General features: G+C 51.2%; 1 protein-coding gene across 11 annotated transcripts in view; it reads right to left on the bottom strand.

Annotated features, from left to right (window-relative positions):
• LOC140398384 (formin-like protein 1) overlaps positions 1 to 13,537 on the bottom strand; it is a 383,709-nt gene that overhangs the window by 74,050 nt on the left and 296,122 nt on the right. For all 11 annotated transcript variants that reach the window (XR_011937470.1, XR_011937471.1, XR_011937472.1 and 8 more), the window contains 3 exons: positions 12,225 to 12,462; positions 9,331 to 9,666; positions 1,605 to 1,729 (listed from right to left, as the gene is read on the bottom strand). Coding sequence is in view for 8 of the 11 variants with exons in the window: in XM_072487008.1 (XP_072343109.1) it covers positions 1,605 to 1,729; positions 9,331 to 9,666; positions 12,225 to 12,462 (699 nt within the window). In the remaining 3 variants the exon portion in view is untranslated. The remainder of the gene's footprint in view (positions 1 to 1,604; positions 1,730 to 9,330; positions 9,667 to 12,224; positions 12,463 to 13,537) is intronic.

Here is a 13,537-nt window from a genome sequence, read left to right as displayed (position 1 = left end):
GATTCTCCGACCCCCCGCCGGGTCAGAGAATCGCCGGGGGCTGGCGTGAATGAATCCTGCCCCCGCCGGTTGCCGAATTCTCCGGCACCGGATATTCGGCGGGGGCGGGAATCGCGCCGCGCCGGTTGTCGGACACCCCCCCCCGCGATTCTCCGGCCCGGATGGGCCGAAGTCCCGCTGCTAGAATGCCTGTCCCGCCGGCGTAGATTAAACCACCTACCTTACTGGCGGGACAAGGTGGCGCGGGCGGGCTCCGGGCTCCTGGGGGGGGGCGCGGGGCGATCTGGCCCCGGGGGGGTGCCCCCACGGTGGCCTGGCCCGCGATCGGGGCCCACCGATCCGCGGGCGGGCCTGTGCCGTGGGGGCACTCTTTTCCTTCCGCCTTCACCACGGTCTCCACCATGGCGAAGGCGGAAGAGTCTCCCTCCACAGCGCATGCGCGGGGATGCCGTGAGCGGCCACTAACGCTCCCGCGCATGCGCCGTCCGGAGATGTCATTTCCGCGCCAGCTGGCGGGACACCAAAGGTCTTTTCCGCCAGCTGGCGGGGCGGAAATTAGTCTAGCACGAGCCTAGCCCCTTAAGGTTGGGGCTCGGCCCCCCAAGATGCGGAGGATTCCGCACCTTTGGGGCGGTGCGATGCCCGACTGATTTGCGCCATTTTGGGCGTCGGTCGGCGGACATCGCGCCGATAGCGGAGAATTTCACCCGGGATCTTTACCCAAATCTCACCCAGAGCTGTAGCTTAACATCTGAATTAAAGGTTGGTGTTTCTGACATCACAGCACTGACTTCACTCCAGGTAATGTGCCTGAAGTGGGTCTTGAATTCAGAAATTCTTGATCCAGTGCACTACCAAGAGATCCAAGCAGAGAGTCCACAAATCCTGGCCTGGATTCTCCATTTGGGAGACTAAGTATTGACGCCAGCGGAGCATGTGTGGTCTTTCATGACTGGAAAATTGTCGAGAAACCCTCGGCGATTCCAGTACTGGTGAGGGGCTATCACCGGCGCCGAGTGTAAATCCCGCAGACTGCACTGGAGAATGACCGGGTCCCAGGTCATACAGCTGACGACCTACACCGGTGTCGCCATACAACATGGAGCCGGCCGTGCGTGAATCCAACCGTGACCCCAAAGCCCACCCGCTGGCCACCCCCCACCAATCCCCCAAGCCTCAGCCTCAGCAGAAGCCTCCCCCACCCCCTCCCCACCCGCCGGCCAGCGACACAGACACAGGCCGAGTGTGGTGGCGCTAGACACTGCCCACAGCCCGTACGCCAGGTTCCCGCATGATCGGGACCACATGTGGCCAGCGCCGTCGGGAACTCGGCCCACCCGGGACGGAGCATCGTGGGTGTGCCAGCCTATGCGCGCCAACGGCATTGAAATGGAGTGAGTCACGATGACAACAGTTTGGAGGGGGTGGAGCATGGCAAATTAGCATCAAATCACTGCTGGCCACGATTCCGGGGTCGGAATTCACTCTCCGTCCGATCGCCGATCACGATTTCGGCGTCGAGCTACGGAGAATCCAGCCCGTCACTGGACCCAGGGTCATCTAAAGAATCTAATCTGTTTTCTGCAACAGCCGCACCGTCTCACCTGCAATAGCTTCTCATCGTCCAGTTCCGTGAAGACCGTTCCATTGATTTGATTGGGTTTCAATGCCACCCAATTTAAGATGGGCATTCGGAACTTCGTTTTAATTGGTTGCTTCACCTTAAGAGCTGCAAGAAGAGAAATAAAATTAAATGATTCACAGAGTGCAAGCTTGGTCACTCAAATGCAACAGCGCACTCAGATCCCAGCCACTCATTACTGGGAGATTATTTTCATTCTTAATCCAGCAATTTTCGCTGAAACTGTAAGATTGTTGATTAGGGCTAAAAGTTACCTCATCATTAAGGCCGATTACACCATAGTATCCCTACAGTGCAGAAGTGGCCAGTCAGCCCATTGAGTCTCCGAAAGAGTACTCAACCCAGGTCCATGCCCTAACCCCACCAACACTGCCAAACTTTGGATACTAAGTCGCAATTTAGCATGACAGATCTCCCCAAACTGTACACCTTTCATAGAATCCGTACAGTGCAGAAGGAGGCCACTTGGCCCATCGCATCTGCATCAACTCTCTGAAAGACAACTTACATATGCCCACACCCCGCCCTATTCCCATAACACAGTGACCCCATCTAACCTTTTTGGACACTAAGGGGCAATTTAGCACCTAACCTGCACACCTTTGGACTTTGGAAGGAAACCGGAGCACCCGGAGGAACTCCACGCCGACACAGGGAGAACATGCAAATCCAATACAGTCATCCAAGGCGAGAATTGATCCTGGGTCCTAGTGCTGTGAGGTTGCAGTTCTCACCACTGTGCCATCTTGCTGCCCAGTAAATCATTCAGTACATCATTCAGTGTAGCTGTCCTGAGCACAAGCTCACTTCTCCAGACAGTCACCTCTACTTTCATTATGTATTCTGCTCAGATAACTATATTTTACAGAAATGTTATTTTGATGTGGTCTGTTTTCATTGCTGGGTGAAGGTAGTTATTGGTAAGCAGCGTGAACTTTGTAAAGGGAGTTTACATAACTTCGCTGGACTAGGACAAGATGTTTCCCAGACTTGATTATCATCCCTGCATTGTGTGGTCAGTATAAGCTGGTTTTAACTTATAGATCTACTTAATTTAGATGTAGTTTGGGGAAACGGGGAAGTCTTAAGGAATTCAGTGATTGATATAGTTTGGAACAAGGGATACTTTCAACAAAACTATGTCTGCGTAGCAATTCATATGCTTAATTGTCTTTGTGTAGTTTAGTCCCGTACGTGTGCAATTGTTTTTTCTTTAATTTAATAATTAGTCTTTAATAATTGCTACACTGGACTTCCGGGTGCGGCGATGACCAGCTAAGTCGCACGTTTCGGCAGCTCCCGGTGGAACGGACTTTTGGGCTCTTAATAGGAGCCCCAACGGCAATTTTAACGGCTAAAAACACTGTGCGGTAAACCAGAAGGGAATCCCCCCTGGACACGGATGGAAAAAGGAGAGGAAAGTGGCCGGATTGCGGTGGATCCTTTAGAGCAGCGGCAAGGAAGGCAAGCACAAACCAAGATGGCGTCGGAAGGTGGCAGTTTAATATGGGGCCCTGAACAACACGAGTTCTTGAAGCGCTGCGTGGAAGAACTTAAAAAGGAGATGAAGAAGGAGCTGTTGGCCCTGATATTACAGGCGATTGAAGGGCTAAAGGAGGAGCAAAAGACCCAGGAGCAGGAGCTTCGGGTCGTGAAGGCAAAGGCTGCCGAGAACGAGGACGATATACAAGGCCTGGTGGTGAAGATGGAGATGCACGAGGCACACCATAAAAGGTGTGTGGAAAGGCTGGAGGTGCTGGAGAATAATGCGAGGAGGAAGAATTTAAGGATTCTTGGTCTTCCCGAGGGTGCAGAGGGGGCGGACGTCGGGGCATATGTGAGCACGGTGCTGCACTCGTTAATGGGATCGGAGGCCCCGACGGGTCCGTTGGAGGTGGAGGGAGCCTATCGAGTTATGGCGCGAAGACCGAGGGCTGGAGAAATTCCCCGAGCCATAGTGGTGAGATTTCTCCGATATAAGGACAGAGAGATGGTCCTCAGATGGGCAAAGAAAACTCGGAGCAGTAGGTGGGAGAACGCGGTGATCCGCGTATATCAAGATTGGAGTGCGGAGGTGGCGAGAAGGAGGGCGAGCTTTAATCGGGCCAAGGCGGTGCTTCATAAAAGGAAGGTTAAATTTGGAATGCTGCAGCCGGCGAGACTGTGGGTCACACATCAAGGGAAACACCACTACTTTGAAACGGCAGATGAGGCATGAACATTTATTGTCGAAGAGAAATTGGAATAAGTGGGTTATAAAAAAGAACGTTTGAGACAAAGTGGTGGGGCGAATATGGGGGGCGAAGAGGGGGGAAAAGGGGGGAGAGATGATTTTTAAGTTGTTAATCCTGCGACCCTGTAACTTTTCTCTCTTCCCCATGTTATGGGGGAGGGAGGGAGGTGGAGGAGCTGGGGGCGTCGGCCATTGGGGGCGGGGCCAAAAGGGAAGTGCGGGCTTTGTTCCCGCGCTATGATAATTATGGCGGGAGCAGGGAAGCAGGAAGGAGGGGGCGTCGCACAGTGCGAGCCGAGGTCACAGCGGGAAGCCGAGGTCGGCCAGAGTTTGCTGACTACTGGGAGCAACATGGGGGGTGCAATTACGCTAGTGAGGGATCTAGCGGGGGGGGGGGGGGGGGTGTGGGGGGGGGGGGTTAACTGGGTTGCTGCTGCTGGGGAGAAGGGGGAGCTGGTATGGGGTGGGGTGGGCGGGGCGGGGGGGGCGCCGTCTGGGGGGGACACAGCTACGTGGGAACCGGGTGAGGAGCTGGATTAAAAAAGGGGATGGCTAGTCGACAAGGGGGGGGGTAAAGAGCCCCCCAACCCGGCTGATCACGTGGAATGTGAGAGGGCTGAACGGGCCGATAAAGAGGGCACGGGTACTCGCACACCTAAAGAAACTTAAGGCAGATGTGGTTATGCTGCAGGAGACGCATTTGAAACTGATAGACCAGGTCAGACTACGCAAAGGATGGGTGGGGCAGGTGTTTCATTCGGGGCTAGATGCAAAAAACAGGGGGGTGGCCATACTAGTGGGGAAGCAGGTAATGTTTGAGGCAAAGACCATAGTGGCGGTTAGTGGGGGCAGATACGTGATGGTGAGTGGCAAATTACAAGGGGAGGCGGTGGTTTTAGTGAACGTATATGCCCCGAACTGGGATGATGCCAACTTTATGAGGCGCATGCTAGGACGTATCCCGGACCTAGAGGCGGGGAAGCTGGTAATGGGTGGAGATTTTAACACGGTGCTGGAACCAGGGCTGGACAGATCGAGGTCCAGGACCGGAAGGAGGCCGGCAGCAGCTAGGGTGCTTAAGGACTTTATGGAGCAGATGGGAGGAGTAGACCCCTGGAGATTTAGTAGACCTAGGAGCAAGGAGTTTTCGTTTTTCTCCTATGTCCACAAAGTTTATTCACGGATAGACTTTTTTGTTTTGGGAGGGGCGCTGATCCCGAAGGTGACGGGGACGGAATATACGGCTATAGCTATTTCGGATCACGCTCCACATTGGGTGGACTTGGAGATAGGGCAGGAAAAAGAACAGCGTCCACCCTGGAGAATGGACATGGGACTATTGGCCGACGAGGGGGTGTGCTTACGGGTGAGGGGGTGTATTGAAAGGTACTTGGAACTCAATGATAATGGGGAGGTCCAGGTGGGAGTGGTCTGGGAGGCGCTGAAGGCAGTGGTTAGAGGGGAGCTGATATCAATCAGGGCACATAAAGGAAAGCAGGAGGGTAGGGAACGGGAGCGGTTGCTGAAAGAACTTCTGAGGGTGGACAGGCAATATGCGGAGGCACCGGAGGAGGGACTGTACAGGGAAAGGCAAAGGCTACATGTAGAATTTGATTTGCTGACTACGGGTAATGCGGAGGCACAGTGGAGGAAGGCACAGGGTGTACAGTACAAGTATGGGGAGAAGGCGAGCAGGTTGCTGGCCCACCAACTGAGGAAAAGGGGAGCAGCGAGGGAGATAGGTGGAGTGAGAGATGAGGAGGGAGAGATGGAGCGGGGAGCGGAGAGGGTGAATGGAATGTTCAAGGCATTCTATGAAAGATTATATGAAGCTCAGCCCCCGGATGGGAAGGAGAGAATGATGTGTTTTCTGGACCAGCTGGAATTTCCTAAGGTGGAGGAGCAGGAGAGGGTGGGACTGGGAGCACAGATTGAAACGGAGGAAGTAGTGAAAGGAATTCGGAGCATGCAGGCGGGGAAGGCCCCGGGACCAGACGGATTCCCAGTTGAATTTTATAGGAAATATGTGGACTTGCTGGCCCCGCTACTGATGAGAACCTTTAATGAGGCGAGGGAAAGGGGGCAGCTGCCCCCGACTATGTCAGAGGCAACAATATTGCTCCTCCTAAAGAAGGAAAAAGACCCGCTGCAATGCGGGTCCTATAGGCCTCTTTCCCTCCTGAACGTGGACGCTAAGATTCTGGCCAAGGTAAAGGCAATGAGGATAGAGGATTGTGTCCCGGGGGTGGTCCATGAGGACCAAACTGGGTTTGTGAAGGGGAGACAGCTGAATACGAATATACGGAGGCTGCTAGGGGGAAGCGGAGATAGTGGTGGCGATGGATGCCGAGAAAGCATTTGATAGAGTGGAGTGGGATTATTTGTGGGAGGTGCTGAGGAGATTTGGCTTTGGAGATGGGTATATAAGATGGGTACAGCTGCTGTATAGGGCCCCGATGGCGAGCGTGGTCACGAATGGACGGGGGTCTGAATATTTTCGGCTCCATAGAGGGACGAGGCAGGGATGTCCTCTGTCCCCATTATTGTTTGCACTGGCGATTGAGCCCCTGGCAATAGCATTGAGGGGTTCCAGGAAGTGGAGGGGAGTACTCAGGGGAGGAGAAGAACACCGGGTATCTCTGTATGCGGATGATTTGTTGTTATATGTGGCGGACCCGGCGGAGGGGATGCCAGAGATAATGCGGATACTTGGGGAGTTTGGAGATTTCTCAGGGTATAAATTGAACATGGGGAAAAGTGAGTTGTTTGTGGTGCATCCAGGGGAGCAGAGCAGAGAAATAGAGGACTTACCGTTGAGGAAGGTAACAAGGGACTTTCGGTACTTGGGGATCCAGATTGCCAAGAATTGGGGTACATTGCATAGGCTAAATTTAACGCGGTTGGTGGAACAGATGGAGGAGGACTTTAAGAGATGGGACATGGTGTCCCTGTCACTGGCAGGGAGGGTGCAGGCGGTTAAAATGGTGGTCCTCCCGAGATTCCTTTTTGTGTTTCAGTGCCTCCCGGTGGTGGTCACGAAGGCTTTTTTCAAAAGAATTGAGAAGAGTATTATGAGTTTTGTGTGGGCCGGGAAGACCCCGAGAGTGAGGAGGGGATTTTTGCAGCGTAGTAGGGACAGGGGGGGGCTGGCACTACCGAGCCTAAGTGAGTACTACTGTGCCGCCAATATCTCAATGGTGTGTAAGTGGATGGGAGAAGAGGAGGGAGCGGCGTGGAAGAGATTGGAGAGGGCGTCCTGCAGGGGGACTAGCCTACAAGCTATGGTGACGGCGCCGTTGCCGTTCTCACCGAAGAAATACACCACAAGCCCGGTGGTGGTGGCTACACTGAAAATCTGGGGGCAGTGGAGACGGCACAGGGGAAAGACGGGAGCCTCGGTGCGGTCCCCGATAAGAAATAACCATAGGTTTGTTCCGGGGAGAATGGATGGGGGATTTGGAGCATGGCAAAGAGCAGGGGTAACACAATTGAGAGATCTGTTTGTAGATGGGACGTTTGCGAGTCTGGGAGCGCTGACGGAAAAATATGGGTTGCCCCAAGGGAATGCATTTCAGTATATGCAACTGAGGGCTTTTGCGGGGTGGCAGGTGAGGGAATTCCCGCAGCTCCCGACGCAGGAGGTGCAGGACAGAGTGATCTCAGAGACATGGGTGGGGGACGGTAAGGTGTCAGACATATATAGGGAAATGAAGGACGAGGGGGAGATCATGGTAGATGAGCTGAAAGGGAAATGGGAAGAAGAGCTGGGGGAGGAGATTGAGGAGGGGCTGTGGGCTGATGCCCTAAGTAGGGTAAACTCATCGTCCTCGTGTGCCAGGCTAAGCCTGATACAATTTAAGGTGTTACACAGGGCGCATATGACTGGAGCACGGCTCAGTAAATTTTTTGTAGTAGAGGATAGGTGTGCGAGATGCTCGAGAAGCCCAGCTAATCATACCCACATGTTCTGGTCATGCCCGGCACTACAGGGGTTTTGGGTGGGGGTGGCAAAGGTGCTTTCGAAGGTGGTGGGGGTCCAGGTCGAACCAAGCTGGGGGTTGGCTATATTCGGGGTTGCAGAAGAGCCGGGAGTGCAGGAGGTGAGAGAGGCTGATGTTTTGGCCTTTGCGTCCCTAGTAGCCCGAGGCAGGATATTATTAATGTGGAAGGAAGCCAAGCCCCCGGGTGTGGAGACCTGGATAAAGGACATGGCAGGGTTTATAAAGTTGGAACGGATTAAGTTCGTTCTAAGGGGGTCGGCTCAAGGGTTCACCAGGCGGTGGCAACCGTTCGTTGAATACCTCACAGAAAGATAGAGGGAATGGAAAAGAAGAAGACAGCAGCAGCAAACCAGGGGGGGGGAGGGGGGAGGGAGGAATCAGAAGGACTCTCAGGGATGTTATTGTATATGTATAGGTAGTTGGTATATGTAATTGTATATTGGATTGTATTTTTGGAGAGTATTTATCTTGGACAAGGCAGTTGCCATTTAGTTTTATTTTTGATTTTGTTCATATATTATTTATTTACTTGTTTAAAACTGGCCATTGTTATTTATATTGTTTTATTGCTGTGTAAAGGAAACGCTATGTGCTGTTATGTTTGGCCAAAAAATCTTGAATAAAATATATTAAAAAAAATAATAATTGCTACACTGGACTGATTACTCTCGCTGGGGTTTCACTTGACTCCTCGCACCTTTTTAGAAAAAATTATACATCTCCACAAACTGGTGTTCGAAGTTGGGATCCCCTCGCAGATAACATCAGCCTGCTTCGTGACAACCTGCTGCCTTAACACCAATCTGTCCGAGGTGCGAGGCCAGTCTGGTTGATTCCTCATTCTCTCAAAAGTAGTTGAAGGCAGCACGGTGGCGCAGTGGTTAACACTGGGACTGCGGCGCTGAGGACCTGTGTTCGAATCCCGGCCCTGGGTCACTGTCTGTGTGGAGTTTGCACATTCTCCCCGTATCTGCGTGGGTTTCACCCCACAACCCAAAGATTTGCAGGGTAGGTGAATTGGACACGCTAAATTGCCCTGGAAAAATAATAATTGGGTATTCTAAATTTATATTTAAAAATAAGTATTTGAGCAAGCCACTCCATTGTGCAAAGAATGGCTAAAATGGGAGCTTCTCAGAAGCACATTGGAGCTAGAGACCTGATTAAAATTGACAGGGGCTGTGCTGGTTGAGTGGTCCTTAATCCGCTTCTATTTTATACCCGTTAATATATAGATCAGTGTGGAGCCTCTTTAAGAATCTTTACATCCTCACATGACTACTTGAAAAACTCTGTAAGAAGTTTACAATAGAGAAACTAGGCGCACTCGTCCCGGCCTGATGATAAAAAGCCCAACTCAAACAAAAATAAAGCACATACACTTTTCATTAATTTCACACAGATGATCAATACTGTGCTGAGGCAAACATTGGCAGCGATCTCACAGCTCTTACCTGTGTTGCCTTCTGTCGCTGGTCGTCCTGGAAAGAGTGGGGGTGCTCCTGGAGGGGGTGGGGGTGCTCCTGTAGGGGGTGGGGGTGGAGGAGGAGGTATACACAGACCCAAGGGTGGGGGTGGGGGTGGGGGTGGGGGTGGGGGTGGAGGTGGCGGTGGGGGGGGTGGTGTACTTTGTGGTGGGGCAGTCCCAGTCTGTGCCGCAGTGGGAAGTGGAGGAGGGGGAGGGGGAGGTGGGGCGATGACACTCTCTGTTGATGAGGGTAAGGGGGGACGGGCACTCGGGCTTGGATCTTCAAAACCATCTCCAGGCACAGCTGGCGCTGGAGGAACATCTGTCAGAGAAAGCAGAAGAACAAAGTTAAGTTCTAAACCATAACTATCATCCAATCGGCAAGTGAGTTTACCAGGGTTTACCAATGGATCATTTCCCCCTTCCTTGGAGTTAGAGGTGGAGGGGAACCCCCATCTTAACTTTCAAACCAGGTAGAAACTGGGGACAGTTAAATAAAGGAAACAATTTACGCCTCTCTGATCTCGCTGCATTCCCGTCGTTTAAACTTACAATTGAGGACCGCTCAAGGTCGTCCGGCCTTCACCTGATATCTGGGGCCATTTCCATGGGAACCCAGCAGTGGTTCTTGCTGCCACATTCCCATCCCTGCCCACAATACCAAGGGCTGGATTTTTCCCGTTCAAGGCAGGATTTTCCCGTTTGAGGCAGGAATCAGGAGGAGACACTTACCCTGGCTCGCATTCCCGCCTTCACTGCCAACCCGATTGGAGGCAGGATTTTCACTGGGGCCCTTCAATGTCTGTAAAAATGGCTCTGCCATTCAATTAGAACTTGGTGGGGCAGTAATGGAGGGAAATGGGCCACGTTCTGACCCAAAGTGGCAGCCATTGCCGCACCTGCCCTCTGTGTGTGACAATTAAAAAAAAAAGAGGGTTTTCACCTTCAAAGTGGCCATGGAAGCATAGAAAAAAGGAGGCTATTCAATGTATTAATGACTGACCCTCTATCTCAATGCCATACTCCCGCTCTCTCCCCATATCCTTTGACACCTTTCGGTTCTAGATCTATTTCTTTCTTAAATACATTCAGTGACTTGGCCCCCACAGATTTCTGTGGTTGAGAATTCCCCAGGTTCACCATCATTTTTCCTCATCTCAGTCCTAAATGGCCTACGCTGTATCCTGTGACCATGTCCCCTTGTTCTCGACTCCCCCAGCTAGGAGAAACAACATCCCTGCATCTAGTCTGTCCAGGCCTGTCAGGGTTTTATACATTTCAATGAGATTCCCTCTCATTCTTCTACACTTCAGTGAACACAGGCTGGCAGATGGGGAGCTTAGAACCGGGATACGGTAGGGAAAGGCTGGTTGTTAAATTTTAATCGCTGCTCAGTTTTGCACTGTCTAAGCTTGCACATTTTTTCCCTGTCAAACAAAATTATTGCAACCCTGCCGCCCTTGTTCCTGCCAGGCGGGGACTAGTCAGCTTTACAGAGCTCCTAACAGTCACCCTCCCAATGAAAAGCCCGGGTAGTCAGAAGACGAATTCCCTAATGGCCTCAACGTGCCCGATTAACAAAGCAGGCAACTTCACTTTCCTGTTCTCTCCTGCTCTTCTCCTGCCCTCCCACCATTGCATATCCCCCCCCCTCCATCCTCAGGGAAGTCCGCAGAATTGGGAACAGGTGGTAAACTGGCCACCAACACCATTCTTTCCTGCTTCATTCCACCCCGATTTGAGGAAGGCAAATTCAGCTCCATGTGCTTACTTCCAGTCCAAAAACAACAGGCCCTCATGGGAACAGACGGGGGACCTGTATCATATCATGTACCTGCTCATATATTATGCAAGCAGCAAGAAAATAGGGGGGGGGGGGTTTCTGTCCTCCAACCATGTGTTTCCCGGCTGCGTGCTGTTCACTGGCAGCGGGATTCTCCGCTCCCGCTGTTTGTAAATGAGATTCCCTACATGGCCAGGAAACCCACGGGCGGGGGTGCACTGCCGGTGGGAAAAGCGAATCCCAACGGCCGGAGAATTCCGGCCTAGGTGTTTCGAGTGACAAAATCTATTTTGCTTTTTTACTGATTATCAGTGGAACAGGGAAGAACTGGATAATTGTGTTTTTAAAGAGTTTCACAAACACAAAATTGCATTTGTCGGATAAGGGGGTTGGGGTGGGGGAGTGGTCGTTGAATGCTATCACGACTTTCAATAAATGCGGGTATGTCAATGTTTCAGAATTAGATATTTTAGTCTAGCATTTGATGTTGTGGAAGAATTTTACATGAATTTCTCGATGTTTATCAGAAGATCAGAGTCTGTGAACGATCACTTCATGGTCAACTGAGTACTGATATGCGTGGAATCCCATTGCTGTGTTTAAGGACCTCTAAAACACGTTCTTGGAAAATATGCAGTGGTAAAGATCCTTTTGAGTGCCGGGTTCTCTCAAACACTTGGTTAAGTCTGTTTCTGGAATTATCCAATTTGTCCCTTTCTTTTCTTCAGAAGGACATTGATCCACTGGGAGAATTCCTAGAGGAGCTACGAGGATAATCGCCGTTTCTCCCCATCTGCTCTTATTTGAAGCTCATTTGTCTTATACTTGTCTTTCAATGCTGCGCTCCAAATAAAATAATCTGCAAAACTTCAATCCGTTTTAAAAATCAATCCTGCCTCATGAGCCCTCTAAATCGACTTTTCTCCAATTAGAAGAATCATAAATATCATTAGAGGAAAAATGATCCAGGAAAGAAAAGATCAATAGGCTTAAGCATCTTGTTCATCCGGATCTATCTGCACATCTATCTCACAAACAGCCAGTAGAATGAGTTTGGAAGAGAGAGCAGGATTTGGGGGGAAGATTAAGGCTGGTACCTTTGTTGGGTTCCGGCCTGGGTTCCGGCGCTGCCTTTACAGATTCCTGTTTCACTATGATTGGAATGATTTGTATGTCGATATCTCCATGGACCCCACGCTCAATTTTTATCAGCCCCTGCTGTTCCAGTTGAGAGAGCTTCTGTTCCAATAAAGTGTGGCGTTGGATCGTTCTGTCCCTGTCCGAGATCTGTTGCTGGAGAGACTGCAGCTTTAATGCAGATTCATTGAAGATCTCCTGTCCGGTAGAAAACCTTACAGTAAAAGGCAAGTTCACCGTCTGCCACAAAATTCAACACAACAAGGCTAAAACTTGAAAAGTTTTATGATGGCTGAGAACCTCACAGAGGGAATTAATCAGAAAGTACATTCCAAAATATTAAGAATACTTGTGTCTGTCAACTCAGTTAGCACGGGATTAAATCAGGTGCAACTCAAAGTCTGTGTTGAGTTCGCTGATCCCACTGGGCATCAATTGGGCACTGCATTTGGCTTCGACGCCATTTTGTTTTCACCTGTCTGTTGGCTTTTATTTGCAGCTTCTGTCATATAAACAGAAATAGTTTGCACGTCACTAAGTCTTGAACTCTGATCTTAAAATGGTTGCCGCTGGTGGTGGGAGGGGGTGTGTGGGAGTGCACGGGGGTTATGGTGTGTTCGCAGGTATGCTGCATATCAAGCAACATATCTGAATAGTCAGGGCTTTCAAGGTCAAGAAGTCTGAACAGCTCAGCCTCATTTACACAGAAGTTCCTGGAGTTCTGCCCAAACCTGTCCGGAAGGCTGCGGGAATGTATCCTGTCAGTTGGCAGGGGAGTATGGAGATGGAATGGAGATGAAGAGGTGGAGGAGGTGGTCAGGTCACGATAGCCCAGAGCTAGGGGCAGCCAAGACTTCCTGGAGTGGCCCTCAACCCCACTCTGCGCAGGCCTGACCTGCCAGGGGAACGGTCACTACTGCCCCTACCCTGCTTCCAAATAATGGCCCGGAATTCTCCAGGCGTTCGTGATGGGATTCTCTGATCCCACCAGCAGCGCACCCCCCACACTTGGGTTTCCCAGTTGCATGGGGTGGCTTCAATAGGAATTCTCATTGATGGCGGCAGGAACAGAGACTCCCGCCACCAGCGAACAGCGCAGCACCTCCTGCTGCTGAGAAATACTCGGTTGGTAAGCTGAAGAATCTCGCCCAATATTACTTTTGGGTTTGGATTACATCATCAGATTTCATGAAGGCCCTGCTTCCTTCCTTCCCTGCTCAAAGGGAAATGTTAACACCAGGGTCTTGATGAGAATGCACAGGTGAGAGAGAGC

Source organism: Scyliorhinus torazame, chromosome 21, assembly GCF_047496885.1.
Source record: "Scyliorhinus torazame isolate Kashiwa2021f chromosome 21, sScyTor2.1, whole genome shotgun sequence".
NCBI classification, from domain to species: Eukaryota; Metazoa; Chordata; class Chondrichthyes; order Carcharhiniformes; family Scyliorhinidae; genus Scyliorhinus; species Scyliorhinus torazame.
This window is presented reverse-complemented; position numbering and strand designations above follow the sequence as displayed.